General features: G+C 31.9%; 1 protein-coding gene across 1 annotated transcript; it reads left to right on the forward strand.

The window, feature by feature from the left end:
• The first annotated feature begins 6,885 nt into the window (after positions 1-6,885).
• On the forward strand, positions 6,886-17,778 carry LOC102591426 (probable L-ascorbate peroxidase 6, chloroplastic). Its single transcript, XM_006363826.2, has 12 exons — positions 6,886-7,138; positions 7,231-7,374; positions 8,391-8,511; positions 8,585-8,685; positions 8,763-8,850; positions 11,507-11,574; positions 11,655-11,741; positions 16,231-16,305; positions 16,400-16,477; positions 16,558-16,662; positions 17,219-17,284; positions 17,418-17,778. The coding sequence occupies exons 1-11, from the start codon at positions 6,983-6,985 to the stop codon at positions 17,231-17,233; spliced, it is 1,038 nt and encodes a 345-aa protein (XP_006363888.1). The 5' UTR covers positions 6,886-6,982; the 3' UTR covers positions 17,234-17,284; positions 17,418-17,778.
• Positions 17,779-19,417: the final 1,639 nt, after the last annotated feature.

A 19,417-nucleotide genomic window follows, 5' to 3' on the forward strand; every position in this document is an offset into this window, starting at 1 on the left:
TAATTGTGTAAGAGATAATTATGGGGTATTCTTTATTTAAATAATTTAATAATAATATAAAATTATAAAAAATAACTTATTTAATAAAGTAAAATTTAATTAATTTATAAATAATTAGTGATATGTTATAACCCGTAATTAAACCGTTATAAGCAAGAATTTTTTAAAAGTAGATTTAAAACCTGTAATATTGACTCTTAAATGTGTATATGGGGTGATTTTTACTTTCATAAACCTGATCGATGAGATAAGGATAATAATTACTTGATATTTCATGGAATTATTTTATCCTGATGGAAGGATAAATTAACACATATAGAAAGCATAAAATAACTTCACGAGATATTTTTGCATATCCCATCCCACTGATCAAACTATTCCTAATACTACTATAATAATAAAGTATCAGTATAATCTCACAAATAAGGTTTGAAAAGAATAAGATATATGTAGAACTTATCTCATATCTTTGTGGTGAGAGAAAAAATGTTTCGATAGACCCTCAATTGACCTCGACAATACGCTATAGAAACCTAATTTATGTGTCATATTTTTTTGTTTTGATTCATTATATGAAAAGAATATATTTTTATATTTAAATTTTTTTTAATGATCATTTCTATAAAAATAACTTATAATAATATAAATATTTAAAGCTCATTTATCATAAAAATATAGTTTATCAGTTTATCTTTAATTCCTTAAATTATATCATATAAATCGAGACGAAACACGAACATCAAAGACTTTAGATAGGTAACTTTTGAAATATTTCCCCCTAATGTTAGGTTAATTCTGTTGAGACCCAGTAGTGTATGCAGGTGTAACAAACTTCTCCCTTTTTCTTGAAGAACCGCACGCTAAAGCAAATCCCACAAAGGAAGCATGTTTTATTTTTTTTATTTTTCATTTTGAGTCTGAATATTTCGATCGGAGTCCAACGAATTACATCGAGTATGGTTTCATTGGAGGATAATTTCCTCTGATTAAAAGAGGAGCAGTCTCATTCACTGTACTACATTTTTTGGTAATCCAACGGAAATAAAATTAATATTGTATATTTTTAAACTTTTTCGTATCCACGACTCGAACAACAATTTAAAACAATCCAAGAAAGGAATCAAATGTTGTGTTTCCAAAAAATCCTTTTTGTTCTTATTAATTCTTTGGATTAGTTCGAAAGCAAAGGAAAAATAATAAAGAAATTTGAGAAGAATAACGTAACACCTTTGGAATTTAATAAGACCAAATAATAAAATCAGATACGTTTTTAATATAATAATTTTTTGTTTGCTTAACATTTGAATATTATTTTGTCACAAAGAGCCCGTTTGTTTTAACGTTAAAAAAACCTTAACATTTGAATATCGTTAAGGTTGCTTATTCAGAAATTACTCATTAGTCAATTAAACGAAATTATCAGCCTTAATAATATCAATACAATATATAATACTTATTTAGCTTATTTAGTATCAGTTAAGCAAAATTAGATAAGAGATATATAGTGTAATTATTTAGTGCGATATAAATAAAAAGATGTATATGTTAGTAATTATTTTATTTTTATAGATTATTTGCTTAATTTTCCAAAAAAAAATCCCACCTTAGAACATTGCACGTTTAACTTTAAAGTCAATGATGCCTTAATGACTATCCAACTAATATGTCCAACAAATCAAATGTAATTTTGTCACGAATATGATATGATCGGTTAGATCAATAATTAAATATACAATCAAATCAAATAAAGATATTTCTTAATTATAAATCATATCTATTGTTTTAATCGATAAAAAGATATTATATTATTCATCATATAGTTTATAAAATTATATACGCGACAAAACAAATTCTCGTTCTTTGTGTGATTTGGTTATCATCATGTCATGTAATGGCACTTTCAAATAGCATGGAGTGTAATGATTTAGCTTCAATCATACTCGTTCAATCCGCTTATATTTTAATAGGTTGGGTGAGTGATTTTTTACATAGATAAAATGTGTTAATATTCATATTCAATCCCTAAAAACATGGGTAAACTATGGGTAAAATATGGATTAGCCAATGGGTTAAGTTTCTAACTTTTATTCACTCAAAATTCATGATATCCCGAAAAAAATGTAAGTTCTCTTCCTTTTCTTTTTTTTATGTTCTTTTATAGAACTAATTATTTTTCTCTATAATTGAAAAGATGAAGTCTTTGGCCCCCCAAAAATATATATTTTAAATGTACATTTCTTTTGTTAATTATAATTATATATTTTTATTTGTTTAATTTTATATTGGATAATAAATAATAGTCTAACATAAGCAAATCATGTATTAGTATTGACATTGCTTAAAGTGCATTAAGCATGTTTTAGTCCTAAAATGCAAATATTCATTTACTATGAAATCAAAAATATTTTCCCCTTGTTATTACATAAATTTATTTTATATTGAAAAGTTATAAGATTATTTTTTTTACTTTTATGATACAATAAAACTAAATGAAGCATTTCCAACATTTTTCATCTAAAAAAAGACTAAAATATTTTCTCCATTTGAAGTCTTAAGTAGACTACTATTTACTATGAAAATATGGGTAAACTAGTATTTTACCCAACTCATTTGTTACCCAATCCATTTAAACCCATATCAAATATGGGCGGGTTGAATTATTACCCATTTTATGTTGACCCATTTTCAACCCATCCAAATTTAACCCAACCCTCTCATTTGTCACCACTACTCCTGTGCTATAGGAATTAGGAAATAACCAATAATTCATGTTTTTAAAGTTTAGATACAATTTTATGGTTGAAATAACTAAATTTAACTTAGATGATAAAACAAGTTTTGGGTTAGAAATGCTTTTGTTCGTCAAATTGCGAGCGCAGATGGATAGGGCGAGCGTAGCGCGAAAGTGATAGATGTCTGAGCAGTTGAAAGAGTCGGTTTTGAAAATCAAATTATTTTTAAAAATACAAGAGTTCAAATCCCTCTCTATCTGCAAGGTTATAAATTATCTCTTGCCGCAATTTTTCATTATTCAATTCTATATTGAAAATGAGCAATTGATCCCACAAAAGCAACACTAACTTTGTTGCGGGTTCAACTAAAATGGTAAGAAGTAAGGTAAATTGCCTTTCAAAGCGCAGGTTTGAAATGAGAAGAAAAGTTGACAATTTTTGCAAAGTTGGGAATCTTAATGAGTTGGGCAAAATGATTCGATGATATGTTCATTTGGGTCATATTCAAATTAGCCCAATCACAAATCAGCCGTTCAAACAAGTTTTTGCACGGATCTTCCTATTTTGCGTTTATTTTTAATTTTTGCCCCTTAAATTGACAGTTTTTAATCTTGTTGTCTAAAATATCATTAACTATGGCTTAAATAACGATATGACTAAAAAAAATAAAGAAAGCAATAAAGTCCAAAATACCTTTATCATGAAAATTAAATTTAAGTTTGTCTTTCAAATAATGAAAGTTTCAATTAGAATGTTATAATAGCCGGTCCAAAATACCTTTATCATGAAAATTAAATTTAAGTTTGTCTTTCATATAACTATTTTTGGTCTTTTTGGCTTCGAGGGCCTTTCTCAAGATGCCCGCAGACAAATAACGTATACATCAATATATTAACTATATTACAAGCATTCACGTCATACGAAATACTTTCTTAGACATAACAAACTAGCTAAATTCATCATATTCGTCATCACACACACGTTCAAAGTCATGGAAAATGCAAATATTGCATACATGACCGATGTCATTTGATGAAAAAGGGATCATACTTTTGGACCTATTCTCCAAGTAGTCAAAAGTCAAGGAGTTGGTGAATTATGAGCAAAAAAAGGCTACTTGTTTAACATTTCCAAAGCTACATCTTTGGCTATTTCTCAAAGAGTAGCAAATTAAGCTTTCCTATGGGCTATAGAAACTTTAATTTGCCAAGGCCCAAGGTGGATGAAGAATATGCAATATTACAAGTTAATGGACTATTAGCATTTTTATTTTTTTTAAATAAAAAATTATGTAAAGAGTACATGTTTGTTACTATGTAGTTGGTATTTAGTAAATATAACCTTTTTTTTTGTAATTGAAAAATGTATATATATATATATAACGGTAAAATTATCTTAACGTGACTTATAAATTACGAGTTCGGGTCGTGAAATCAACTATTAGTACTTGCATTACCCTACGACACTCACTTTATCACTACTAGCTTCCACTGTTGGAGATACTGGGTCACACTATAATATTTTATAAAAATATATATTAACCATTAAGATGGCTTTCATAAATTCACATAATTTAAGAATCTCACAACTAAGTAGATCTCAAAATAATTTCATATATTCAGAATAAGTTAAGCTTATTTTGAAGTGAAAATGACTTAAATCCACTCTTTTTAAGAAACAATCTACTCGAAAAGATGCTACAATAGACTTCATTTTTTAAAATATCAAAGTCATCATCGAGTTATAATTTCCTTTTCCTTTTTTGAGAAAATTATTGAATTATTCATTTCCATACATTGCATGTTTATTATAAAATTCAAAACAATTAATTTAATACTTATAAAATATAAAATTATGTCAAAACACTTAACTTAATTTCCATACCTCTATCACATTTTTTGAAAACGAAATATAAAAATAATAGTAGTTTTTATTAACAATTTTACGGAGTATATCATAAATATTATAAAAAAATAAATATTTTTGGGGCTATAATTTTGAGGGACGTTGCTTCCCCCTCCAGTCGTCTCTCCCTACCTTACACCCTTTCTGAGACTCTTTTTTTCGAATTTTGCATGAATATAAGACGGTTCGTGCACAAAATCATTCTTTAAAAATATATAAATTGATAGAAATAAAATGTGAATGTGTTGCAAAATAAATTTATTCCATTTTATTTTAGGTTATTGATAAGTAGATAATAAAATGAAATTGAATACACTATAAACCCAAAAATTGTTCACCAATATAACGGATATATACGGACTTAATTCTTTGGAAATAAAACTTCGTTCTACAATTATGTTATTTTGAAGTAGTGCTAGAGAAAACATGAAGAGACAATAGGAAGTATCGAAGACAAAACTTATCAGTTATCACCCATCCTACTCGATATTTTTTCTCTTCTAAAGATGCCAAGACATGCATTTAGTGTCAACATCTAATAAATTTGACGACCTAAAATCAAAATATATTACAAAATTTAAGTTTTTTTTGCCTAAATTCATAACAAAAGCCTGATTTAAAGGTAAGAGCGCAACACATGATATGTGAGTTAGACGCACGTCATGATATCATACTCTCCCCTATATAACCTAGAGAAATTCACATAAATAATAGTTAGTGAATATATACTTGTCATATATTAATATATAATATAATAAAATATACATTTTTATACAGAATGGTGTTTATATTTTTAAATATATTTTGTCAACGAGTATCATTATCTTAGGCTACTATCCATCGAGTTTTGAACTTTGTGACACTTATACCGAGGATCAAATAACTTAATTTAAAAAGATGAGAAATTAAAATTAATTAAAAACTATACATAAAAGAAGAAAATTAGATTAATTAAAAGATAAATATACTATTCAATTTAATATGAACTTTTTTTTATTTATGAAATTGTACTTGTATCTTGGAAGCCTACACTTAACCTACTCTTGAGCAACTCGTGGAGTCGGTTTATTTATGTATTCATATTTAGGGGCGGTAAAATCAAATTTAAGTTGTCTAACTTGTCCACTACGTTCATATTTGGGCACGTTATTGACCTGTCTATTTATTATCTCAATCCATTTTGATTCAATCTATTTCAACCCATTAAAAATTGAGTTAATATGTAATTCAAAATTGATTTATGAGAAATCTTGTCAAAATATTTTTTAAAAAACTTTTTAAAATTTGATATGTTATATATAGTCATAATAAAGAAAATAATAATTCTATTAGGTACTAAAATATTTTAAAAGAACAAATAAAATAATTAAATTTAATAAAAATTGGATTGGATCAATCTTGACCCGTAGTAAACACATTACCTAAATTTTAATCCAATCTATTTTAACCTAAGTACATTTAAATTGAATTAAATCTTGACTCATTTATTATCTTGATCCATTATGAACCGTCCAAATTTAATTTAATTACACCCCTGTTCGTATTATACGTAGGGGTGTGCATTCGGTTTTTCGGTTTGGTTTTACTACTATTCGGTTTGGATTTTTGGTTTTTGGTTTTTGTAAAAAGTGTAACCCAATCCGATCCAAAATAAATTTGGTTTGGTTTGGTTTTCCTCTATTCGGTTCGGCTTTTTTTGGTTTGGTTATTCGGTTATGTCAATAATTAATAACATATATAACCAAAGTAATAATATTTAATCCCTTAAATATTCTTTCTAATATAAATCATAAGTAAAACTTAAAACACAATACTTATAAGTATACCTATTATAGATGTAATTCAAACATAAAATATAAACGTAATCATCATGAAAGACAATAACCAAAAAGAGACAAAAGTGGTTAACTCCAACTTAATTCTAAAACTAAACATTATATATATATATAATTCGGTTTTTTGGTTTTTATTTTTTAAAATCCGAAACCAAACCAAAAAACCAAACAAAGTAATTTATTAATCCAGAACCAATCCGAAAAACCAAAAAACCAATCCAAATAAAAATTCGATCTAATTGGTTTGGTTATTCGATTTAATCCAAATAGTGCACACCCCTAATTATACGTATCAAATAAATCATATACAGTAAGTATATCTTTTGAATTTTGCATGGGCGGGAGTGTCATTTCAACATTCTCTAGTTAGTGGGTTGGTAGCAAAATCGAATTTATTGAAGGTTGGCTCGACGGCTGGTCCAATAGATGCCACACTACCCAAAATAAAAGAAAACGCACCCATCGGCTCTTTCATTTTTTTTTTCTCACTTCACCAGCAAACTTTCTTCAATGGCTTCTCTCACCGGCGCCGCCTCTCGTCTCCTCCCGGCCGCCAGATTTACCGTCTCCAGAACTACTGCCAGACTCTATTTTTCATCATCTTCTGTTTCTCCTCTAAAGTGCCCCAAATCATCTCCTCTTTTATCCCATGTGTTTCGTTACCAGGTTGTTCAGTGCTTCCTTCGCTTTTCGTTACGCATTTTGAATTCTATTTTAGCATTTTATTGATGTTTTTCTCCCGATTATTGTTTTTGTAGAAGCAATCATTGGTTCGAGTATCTAGTGGAAGTTTCAGTACTGTAGCATCGGCTAAATCAGCTGCCTCTGATCCCGATCAGTTGAAAAGTGCGAGAGAGGACATCAAAGAGCTACTGAACACTAAGTTTTGTCATCCTATTTTGGTATATTTCTGATCTATTTTGGTATTTGACCAGAACTGTTTATAATATGTATAAACCTGTGAATGATTGAACTTGAATACATCACCTGCAAAGTGTAAACTAATGAACTTGCCAATTTTCATCGACATCAGTTTGTTTTAATGGCAATACCTAGAGAAGAATAAAATTTTCAAGAGAAAACATGAGACACAGACTCCGAATCAGAAAATGAAAGCTCCGTGCAAATGCTTCTAACCGCTCGATGAGGCACCAGCCAACTTTTGGCATTGATTGAGCTGAAGTGATATGTCTTCTGCTCAAATCAATGGTACTTTATCTTATTTCCTGATGTTATCTCCCTCACTACTAAAGATGAGCGAGTGGAATGAATAAGAGAGTGAACAAAGTTACATCAGCTACATTGTAGCAGGTTAAGACCAACCTAATAATAGTTCTAAAAATTGCCCTTTGGAATATGAAACTGAATATCCTTGTAGATACTACGAAGCTTGGATGAGTGCTTCGGCCAAATGAATCTTTGCCATTATATACTACCTGTCAGTCCTTTGAGATTGTACTAGGGAAAGACAGGACAAAGAAATGCTTTACAGGTCTCCTTTCAGTTGTTTGGTTTGCATAGAGATGATTGTATACTGAATTTCCTCTTTTATGTCAGCACAATGATAACACGAGTTGTTTGGTCAGTGAACTATAAATTTTGGCACAATTTGAAGGTTTTGTGTTGTACTCATTTAGTAATATGATTGTGGTCTCTCTGTAACTTGTGTATCATGTTTTAATACATGGTCGTTTTTCTCGACTCTCTTTTTCTGTTTCTGTTCTTTTGAGCAGCTGAGGGTCTCTCAATACCTGTCGATCTCTCTGTGTATGACTCACTCCAACTATTATGATATTAGCTATTCATTGTGATGCGTTTGGCTAAATAAAGGAATTCATTTCAAGTTTGTCTAACTATGCTTACCAATGCCTCTGGGGAGAAATCTAGAACACAGTTTAACACTTCTAAATGGTTCCAGGTTCGTTTGGGCTGGCACGATGCTGGTACTTACAACAAGAATATTGAGGAGTGGCCACAAAGAGGTGGAGCTAATGGAAGCTTAAGATTCGAAGTTGAACTGAAACATGGAGCCAATGCTGGTAAGTCCTCACTCCATTGTTACAAATTCTGTTGACTTTCTTTTCTTGTTAGTCTAACAAGCTAGCAACTCAGGACTTGTAAATGCACTGAAACTTCTCCAGCCTATCAAGGACAAGTATTCTGCTGTGACTTATGCAGATTTATTCCAGCTGGCCAGTGCAACCGCCATTGAGGTAATTAGTTTCTTTTCTTATTTAGTATTGACAATAAAATTAGCTCACACATTAATTGGTTTATTTCAAAACAATAGGAGGCTGGGGGCCCCAAAATTCCCATGAAATATGGGAGGATGGATGTGTCCGTACCTGAGCAATGCCCAGAAGAAGGAAGGCTTCCTGGTGAGATTTGTTATTTTACACCCATTTGAACTTTGATCTTGATTATAAAAAAGGGCGTAGTTTGAACTTTGGAACTATACTGTCATTTTTGAATGCCAATGGTGCAGTGTGTGATGGTAGGTTAGGCACACATCACAGGTTCGAACCTTACTGTGGACAAAAGCTTGGTAGTTAAGTGGAGAAGGGAGAGGGGAGGGCTCATTATCCACCTAGTTTTGAACCTTGCTCCACTGCCCCTCGGAGATTTCTAGTTATAAAATGATAGTCTGTTTCTACTAATACTTTTAATCTTCATCAGGTACCTAGAGATACAAAAGAGATGGTGTGTGTTTATATAGGGATCAAAGAGGAAGAAGAGGGTTATCATCTAGGTCTATTGTGACCATATTACCTTAGAGATGCAAGGGGAATTTGAGAGACTTATTAAGGTTTCTGTAGAGAAAATTCAGCTACAATGATCAAATTAACTTCAAGCATAATGTTTACCTTATTCCCCAAAGAAAAACAAGAACCATAATGTTCAAATAGCGTAGCTGTAATATCTAAGAAGACACAGGTAGATTTATGATCCTTACTACTCACACTTAATTTCTGAAGGCTGCAAACATAGTCACTTCACAAAACACAATAATTTCTGAAGCTTCACACATATCACTTCACAAAACACACACTATGATAGAGAAATAACTTAAATTACTATATATATTCAATCATCAAATTCATAGTTGCAATAGTTCCACATCGTGCGACAGGAACTTTTAGATTTTTTCAAATCTTTTCAGATTGGGTTTTGCATAATATAGTAACAACTGAGGACTTATAGAATTTAGTTTGCTACCGTGCATCTTTACGTACGTAATATATATATATATATATATATATTGACACAAGTCTGGGTGTATTGGAGAAGAAAAGAAGTCATATCAAGATAAATACCATAAAAGGATATCTACGAAGGAGCAGTTACAAGTATGAGAGTAATGAGTATGGGGGGAGATTTAGAGGAGTTTCTCATTATCATGGATTTTACACTAGTGATCTAAATTGATATCGTACTTGTTTACCCTAATTATGGACGGCATCCAATATGAGATTTCTTGGTCTAAAATATTGTGTTAATTGACTTAACTAGTGAGGGTGTCAACCAAAAGATTGCACTATGGAGAAACACTTAAGAGAATAACACTTTAAGGATAAGTAGAAGACAGGGTGTATGCACTGCACGTTTAGCCAGCATAAGAGTGAGCGAAGTTGAGGTGAGATTAGAAGGTACTTTGGTGTCTAAATTCCAAAAATTAGATATCTATAAAGTATAATGTATGTAAAGTAGAGTGGTATGATAGATAAAGATATAATACACAATAATAAAATTAGGTGGTTGAAATGTAGGAGTGATAAGATCAGATGATACCTACCGAAGTGAATGAAAAGTGTTATTCTCCCTCTATTCTAATTTATGTGGCGGAATTTGATTGGGCATAAGATTTAGAAATAAAAGTACTTTTGAAATTTGTGGTCTAAAATATGTCAAAGACATTTATGACTATATAATCATGTTGTTAAGGTAAAATGAGAAATTTAAAGTTAAATCTTTTTCTAAATATACAAGTGTATCATTCTTTTTTGGACAAAATATAGAAGAAAACGTGCCACATACAATGGGACAGAGGGATTGGTATAATTAGAAGATCAACCATGTTATATTGGAGCGGCAGTTAGGCCTCTAAGTTCAACATATACACAAGATGAGTGTTGCAAAATAGGACTTCTCAGATAGATGTGTTTTGGACCAAATTAGACAAAATCACAAAGGATCACATTCTAGTGGCACAGCCACACCAAATAAAATGAGAGAAGGTTATTTAAATAGTTTGATCATGTGCTATGTAGACCTTCAAATGCACCGGTTTATAGGTGTGAACCATGATAATCGAAGGTATAAAAATGGACAAAATAGACCTAACATAACATGAAAGAGAGTTGTTACAGAAGGCTGTCAATATCTTGGAATTAATGCAAATTTAGTAAAATCTGGATGAATAGAAGCAAAAGATCCATACAGGCAACACTGACTAGTTGGAATTAAATCTTAATCAAGATGCTATGCGTAGTGCTTACATTAGGCCTAGAGTTGGTACTTGTAGGAGCCTTTTTTTGTCAAGAGATTTGTATGTTAGTAGAAAATGTAGAAAATCTCTGGTGTTAGATAAACCCAAATTAGTGAATGTTGGATGAAATGGTTCCAGATAGAGTGAATTATGTTAATAAGAATTCATATGCCGACCTCAGGTGTAGTTGTCGTACAAGCCTGTGGTTGTTGGGTGATGTACTTGGTTAAGATGATATTGGTGTTATTAGTGTAGGACTTGCAGCTTTCTTTTCCAGAATGTTTTATTTCTTCTGATCTTAGATGCTTTTTCATGTCATTCGTAATGCTTTAATCTGAGTATTCAACTCTCATGTTGGAGGAGAGACGTATCTGCAGTTGAAGTTTGTTGTATGAGTAGATGACCCATTATTATGAGTCTGCTTGTCTTCACCCTAACTATTTCCGAGCCTTACCCTTGTGCTTTTAATAATTAATAGTATCTTATAATAAGGAGCAGTGTACCTTTTATTTCGTATTTTCAACTAACTTAACTTTTGATGACACTAGATGCTGGTCCCCCTTCCCCTGCTGCTCATTTGCGTGATGTCTTCTACAGGATGGGACTAAATGATAAGGTAATCTATGCTAACAAATTCATTTCCTTCGTGATTTAATGTTTCTCTTGTGGTATGTTAGTCAGATTTTGGTTTTTCAGGAAATTGTTGCACTTTCTGGGGCTCACACTTTGGGGAGATCAAGACCTGAACGTAGTGGTTGGGGCAAGCCAGAAACAAAATATACGGTATTTGTCCTTTAACCTGATGTTTGTATTAGTTATCAACAAGTTGAGACTTGAGGCATTCTTTTAAAGTAAGGAAATCTATTTCATTTTATTTATTTTGAGAACGGTAACATACTATTTCAAAAATATTAGTCAATAAAGACTTGGTTTAATGAGAAACATCAACATAGAAAGGGCACTTTTTGAAATGTCAGAATGCTTTTCCGTGTTGATATGTGTGCATAGGAGGTGATTATAATGCTTTATTATACATGGATGCTTCCTCTTATGCCAAATGTCAAGTTTCAACTTGTTAACACCTATTTTTTTGACCCAACCTAAATTTTGCACCTTTTTTAGCGTTTGAATATGTTCTAGGGTTAATCTTGACTTTTTAACTTTTATTTTATTTTGAGTAGGTTTTTTTTTGTAAATCACAAAATAGTCACTCTTTAAGATGTAACTTTTGTTTTCATTAGCAATAGAAAAAATTTTACAAAAATATTTTTACCCTTGAATTTTTCCTTATGGTTGTGTTCGCAATGAAAGGAAATATTTTTCAAGAAAGTAAGTGCATTTCTTACTTATTTTCTTGTGTTCAATCATAAGCAAAAAATATTATCCTAAAAGTATTTGTATATATTCTTAGACAAATACTATGAGATGTAGGGGTGGTGGGGATGGGGTCTACCTGTGTGGGGGTGTAGTTAAGGTGTGTTGGAAGGTAGGGAGAAAACAATCAAATGTGGAATGCTTCTTTTGGAATTTGTTTTTCGTACTAAATTAATCTAATACTGTTGCTACTGTACATATCTAGTGTAATCCCACAAGTAGGATCTGAGGTGGGTAGGATGTATGTAGACCTTACGCCTACTTTTGTGGGGTAGAGAAACTATTTTCAATAGACCCTGGGCTAAAAGAAAATTAATCTAATACTATATCAACAAAATATTCTTAAAAGATTATATGGTGGTTGCTAGCGGTGATGACTAGTAGTGGTTGTTGTGGATGCCAGTTGGGGATGATATTGACTAATGATGGTGTTGTGTGTAGTACCTAGTGGTGGACAGTTGTGGTTGATAGTTATAGTTAGTGGCGGTGGTTGAGAGTATGGTGGATGATAGTGGTAGCTGATGATGGTAAATGATGGCTAATGATGGTGATAGTTGATTGTAATGCTTGATGGTGTGGGTGGTAGGGTGATGGCAGTTGATAATAATGGACGGTGACGACAGTAGTTGTTAATGGTGGGTGATGGTTGTAGCATGAATTGGTGAACTGCCATCCTTTGTTTCTCGGAGTCTTTGAAATGTCGATAGGTGCATGTTGAATCTTCCAAAAGTAGTGCATTTTTGGAGGATCCTACACGAGTATGGCAACAATTTGGAAAGTCTGAGCAACATAGTTGCCATCTTTGTAGAAACTTTTGAATAGACATTTTAGTGATATTAAGACTTCATTACAAATCTTAATCATTCAGACCTATTAAAATTTAAGGCACATTAAGTGGTTGTAAAATATTAAAGAAAAAACACTTAATGATTAAGATTCATACCTAAAAAACTAATGGACTTAGAACACGTTTAGATTAGTTGATTAGCTTAAATGTTGAAAAACATTTTTAAGTACTTAAATTGATTTTGTAAATAAGTAGTTACGTGTTTGGATAGAAGTGTTGAAATGGTAAAATAAGTGTTGATAAGTTGTTCTTTTGTTAGAATGACTAAAAAAACTCTTTAAATTTTTGCAAAAAGTTATAAATTTAAAAGTTTATTTATAAAGAAAAGGAGAAACGACATATACAAAGTGAAGAGGAAGTTAGGAGTTTTGTTTTGGGAAAGATATTTTGAGAATTAGGAAGATATATTAAAGGATAAATAGTAAAATACTTGGTCAAACCAAAAGTGTTTATAAGCTGAAAAATCATTAGTCGGGAATGATAAACTTGTGACTTCGACTGATTTGGGCTTGTCAGTACATTGGTGTTTACCAATTGCATTATTAAGCTAGAAAGTGCTTATAAGCCAAGTTGATTAGCTTATAAGTTAAGCCAAACACCCTCTTATCTTATAAGTTGGTCAAACTGCCTTATAAGCTCTTTTTAACTTTTCTATGCGTTTGGTTAACATTGAAGTGCTTATAAGCCAAAAGTCATAAGTTGGGACCAACTTATGACTTTTCAACTTATAAGCACTTTTGGTTTGACCAAGTATTTTACTATTTTATCTTTAATTTTTTTAAAAAAATATCTTTTTCAAAACAAAACTTCCTCTTCACTCCATATCCACCATTCCTCCTTTTTTGCACGGAAAAATATTTCTTGTAAAAATTTAAGGACATTTTGTCATTCTAACTAAAGACCACTTATTAGCACTTTTTACAGAACACATTATTAATAGTTTAAGCACTTCTATCTAAACACGTAAATGCTTATTTATAAAATTCGTTTAAGCACTTAAAAATGCTAATCAGCTAATCCAAACAATCTCTTAATAACTGAGATCCGAATAATTTAAGACTAAAGCCTTCATTGAGTGCAAAAAAAATTAAGGCCTTAGTTTATATATTGTCCAGATTTAGGTCTAAATGTATCCTCTTTTTGTGGATAATTTCGAAAAGACTCATGTGTATTGAATAAGAACAAATGGAGGTAAAAGATTGGAATATGAATCAAATCTGTGGAATATGATTTGAATTGGACTGGAAAGAATATTCCAAGTGACAAGCTCTTATTTATTTATTTTTCAACGATCGTGGTGCCCGGACCAACTTTCGCGCAATTCGACTAATTCTACGGGATATCTGTCAGCTCGTGAGTTTTTGAATGATCATGGTTGCTTGTGGTGCCCGGACCAACTTTCGCGCAACTCGACTAATTCTATGGGATATCTGCCAACACTCACGAGCGACATGCAAATTTTTCCATCTAGGACACATGGAAAAAATCACCGAGTGTTTTCTTGTTTCTAGTGTGATTTGAACCTGAGACCTCATGACTCTCAACCACTTCATTGGCTACTAGGCCACACCCTTGGGTACAAGTGACAAGCTCTTATTGGTCTCAATTTTTTGATTTTCTTGTGTTAATAATTAAAATGCTATCTTTTGAGCATTTACTAGAAATAACCTCTCTACGCTACAAAGGTTAGGGGTAACGTCTGGGTACATCATACCCTCCCCAGACCCATTACACTGGGTATGTTGTTGTAATAATTAAAATGCTAGCCAAGTATTTTTAGACTGGGAAAATATATTAAAAAGGGCTAGACTTTTGGAAAAATTCAAAGAAAAACATTTTTTTTGTACTTTTCTTCTATTGCAAATGAAAACAAAGTTACATCTAAAAAGCATGGCAATTTTTTTGGTTTACAATTTTCTCAGTTAAAAACTAACTAAAAATGAAATTTGAGTTAAAAAGTGAAGATTAACGCTAGAAAATATTTAAACACTAATAAAGGTGTAAAATTCAAGTTCGGTAAAAAATTAGGTATTCATGCAACTCTGTTGTCAAAACACATGTTTTCCTGGCATAAGTTTGATAAGATATTTTCAATTCAAGTGACTGTAGGTGTAGATCTATGAACTATGTCAAACATACTATTGGATTGATGCTCTTATGTTGAGAAAACTATATTTATTACAGTAGATTAGTAAAATTTTTTTACATAGAATTAATTGTAGAAGTACTTTTCACAAGAAAATAGAAATATCTGAATTTGAAATAAACTATCATCAAATAACAATATAAGAAAGCTGCCAAACAATTCATTTATGTATATGTTCCATGACATTTGAGCAATGAGCATTAAGGTGTGCACAACATCAAAAATTTAATCAAACTTAGATTTTGCAGAATGGTTGTTTCTTAATATTTTAGCTTGATTTGTTTGAGATTTTGTAAACAAGAAAGCAAATGCAGGAACCGACTATGCTCTCTGTTGATCTCCTTGTGAAACTTTTTTTACTGTGATGTCGTATCTTTCACTGATAATTGCTGCCGGGTTTTACCCCTCCCTCTAATTCAACCGGTGTGTTCTTCAAAGAAAACGCTTTTGATTAATAACTTGCAGAGCTTAAAAATATTAAGCATGAGATCGAGAATCTCATTGTTCAATGTTGATTTAAGCACCTCCTTTCTGTCATTCTCATTCATTGATATTTTCTTTTCGCTGGCAACAATATTCTCTCTTTGGTTCTTGTTGGTTTAATTTTACAATTTAGGCAAGTTAACTTGATTTTGAAAATCAGAGAGGAACTTGAATTCTGAATGCATAGTAGTATTCTAGCACCAATGACAATGATGTGGCTGCATTGCGTTTGACATCTATATTTTTCTCATGTTTCTTTTTGACTTGCTGTGTTCCTCTACACCATGGTGCTTTTCCTTCTTCAGTGATCCTGAAAGAAACCAGATATTCACATTTTTCCTCGGTGCAATTACCAATCGTGAAAGCTGATTTCTGCGACATTAACGAGTTTGGTGCCTGAACTGTTCTATTTTGCATTGCAGAAAGATGGACCAGGAGCCCCAGGAGGGCAATCATGGACCGTGCAGTGGCTGAAATTTGACAATTCCTACTTTAAGGTGTGCTTTGTGATGATATGATAATATGTATAGAAGTCTGAAGTAACAACCTGACTTATTTGTTCTCATTCTTCACCTAAAATTATTGGTATAGGATATTAAAGAGAGACGAGACAACGATCTGCTAGTTTTGCCAACCGATGCTGTTCTTTTTGAAGATCCTTCATTTAAGGTGGAATAGTATACACCAGCTTCATGAATCTATCATTACAATCTGAATTTGTTTCTATTTACAATTTTAAGTGCTTGCAGGAATATGCAGAGAAGTATGCTGTAGATCAGGACGCATTTTTCAAAGATTATGCAGAAGCACATGCTAGCCTGAGCAACCTTGGAGCTAAATTTGATCCTCCTCAGGTATGTTTGCAATCTTTTTCCATCTATACTTCTGTTTGAGTTGTACATCCCAACCTATTCCGACTTAAAATAAAATAGAAAAACTCATCACAGAAACAGCTACCGACACCAACTCTTATCTTAACGACCGGTAAAGCCCTCTCTCTAGGATATGGCACTTCACTGCTTGGAGAGGAATGAATTATTCTCCAAATCATCTCTTCCTTTATTTAAGTTAAGAAAGAAGTCAATTACGTTCGAGCTTTTTGTCAATTGATTCCACTCAAGCAATAGAAAGGGCTATCTCCTCTAATCTCTAACTATGCTGAGTTCAATCAAGCTAAGAACTAGTCGTGAACTAAAATCGTTGGCTCTTGTGACTATTTGGGCTTTTTGCATCCTCCTCCCGGTGTCTGTCTTCCATATGCTTGTGCTGTAAGCTTATTTTGAGGTGGTCATATACAGGCTTTACTTAAGCATACATCACTAGACCGATCACTCATCCAATTCCTTTTGAATATTATTTTAGTTAGCAAGTTATTGAAAGATGCTAATGTGTTTGGCATTGTTTTAATAGGGGTTCTCCATTTAAAATAGTTTCACCTGATGTCAACCAGAGAAGTTTGTGGCAGCCTACCTACCGGTAAGATTCATGTTGAATAGCTTATTACTTTGTCATTTATTTTGATATTAGTAAAAATTATCATCCACTTTTGCATTTTAATTCCTGGAGATACTAACATATGGTTAACCATTCCTTTTGTTGGTTGCTGCAGGATTAAGTACAACTTATCATCTTTACTTGTGCCGTTACTTTTAACCAGTCAAGATCAAGCTAATACTCAAACGTGAAGACAAATAATTCAGCAAAATTTCAGAGAGAGGTACTGGATGCTATGAAGCGAAATATGAAGTTTTAGGGGGTAGTCCAGAGAAGCCTTTCCCGACCAAGTATTTTCTAAATATCATTATTATTCTAATTGGTTTTTGAGTGATATGATACGAAGTACACATTGTGTTTTCAATCCCACATTCTTGATTTGGTAAAATTTTACAATCACTCAAGACTATTGCAATGCTACTTGAATTATATGCGTTGAAATTCACTTAATAAGGACTGGAATTTTCTACTTTAAACTTGGCTGTTGCTTCTGGTCGTACATACTTGTCTAGTTCGGACAACTAAACTCAATCATAAGATTAAATTGAAGATGTTAACAAGTCTATACAAGATTCTCTTCTGTTGTCTTCCAATATTTCAAATTCAGACGCACACTCTTCTCTAAAAAGCCTTACTTTCATATTCAGCAAACACCTTTCAATATCCCCCGCACAGGTATTTTTCTTGATTTGTTAGCATGCAAATCTTTATTCGAAATTATTAACAAATACCCATAATAATTGCCCATATTTCATCGTATCTAGGGTTTGTAGTTTTGTTCCCAAATATCAATGAAGGGTGTGGCTTTGATGAAATTGTATAAGTAGTTGCTTCTTGATTTATTTTCTTAATTAATCTATATATTGAAACGTACCTAGCTCAGGCATGTAATAATGCATGCATCTGCCCTTCCTTTTGTTTTGTAAAAATGAAGATTGCTAACTTGTCTGTTTCTTCAATCACATGAATAATACTCACCTTTTCTGAGATTGTTGTAGGTATCTCCTCCCATTTCTGCAACTGCATATCCTTACACAAGGTGAATGATCCATTTCAAATCCTTTTTGAGATTTCCTTTTCACTTTCTTGCAAGCCTGAGCTGCTTTAACTTAACTTTGTTATCTATAATTTCAACTGCTTGTCTCTACTTGTCATAGTAACATCAACAAGTCCGCTTCTCATAATTTCAAGCTCTTGTAGTGCAGCTTCCCATCTTTCCCTGCCCAAAACTTTTCATATTATTTCTTCCTTGATTTTTGCACCTTCCTCAAAGGCACTCCCCCTTTTATTCTCAGCTTCATTTGTCACTTGTTCAAAACTGAGCTATAAACTTGAAGCAATAATACTTGCCCCTTAAATAGAATAATGACAAATCTCGACTATGAAAAAACTTCACTATTCTGTTCTGATTAATCTTATCAACTATACATACTTATTTATTTTTTCCTTCTCTCATGCTATATATATGTTAAAACATTATTTTTCAATCCTGGAGATTTTTCTACTCAACTTCATTCTGAGTTACTGCAGATATCTACAAACCACAACCTTCATAGCAAACAAAACTATAGCTATGGAGTGCAATTATTGAATCTATAGCTACAAAGTCTTAATATGTCTATTGTGTTCGCTCTTTTTGAAATTTTCTCTTTATATGGAAAATTATTTTGAGGTGTATACCTGTAACCGAATTCAAACTATTTACATAGTATATTTTGTGTGTGTCAATAGCGAACAATCCTCTCAATTCAATATCAAAATAAGAAGCATAAAAGATTTTGTACAATATGTTTGTAGTACAAACTAATGTATTGTATCAGGTTGTTTGGCACCTTAGAACATAGAAAAAAAGTTACATCTCAATACGTTTAATATACTCTCCAATTATATGTCATTAGTTTCGAATAGTATACACGATAGTCCTAGCTAGCTTAGATGGTTAGCCTCCACAATATCATCACAAAATATGAAAAGCTTGTTATCGCCTTCAAAATGCAGATAAACACCAATCAACTTCAAGTTATACAACATTAATAAACAAACCCAATATAATTTCACAAGTAGGGTTTAGAAAGGGTAGAGTATACGCGTACCCTATCCATACCTTGCTGAGAT

The sequence above is a fragment of the Solanum tuberosum genome, unplaced genomic scaffold (assembly GCF_000226075.1).
Source record: "Solanum tuberosum cultivar DM 1-3 516 R44 unplaced genomic scaffold, SolTub_3.0 scf00461, whole genome shotgun sequence".
Taxonomy (NCBI): Eukaryota; Viridiplantae; Streptophyta; class Magnoliopsida; order Solanales; family Solanaceae; genus Solanum; species Solanum tuberosum.

Coding starts and splice junctions, on each gene's coding strand:
- LOC102591426 (XM_006363826.2), top strand. CDS start 6,983: ATGGCTTCTCTCACCGGCGCCGCCTCTCGTCTCCTCCCGGCCGCCAGA. Junction 7,375..8,390: donor AGTTTTGTCATCCTATTTTG/GTATATTTCTGA, acceptor AAATGGTTCCAG/GTTCGTTTGGGCTGGCACGA. Junction 8,686..8,762: donor CCAGTGCAACCGCCATTGAG/GTAATTAGTTTC, acceptor TCAAAACAATAG/GAGGCTGGGGGCCCCAAAAT.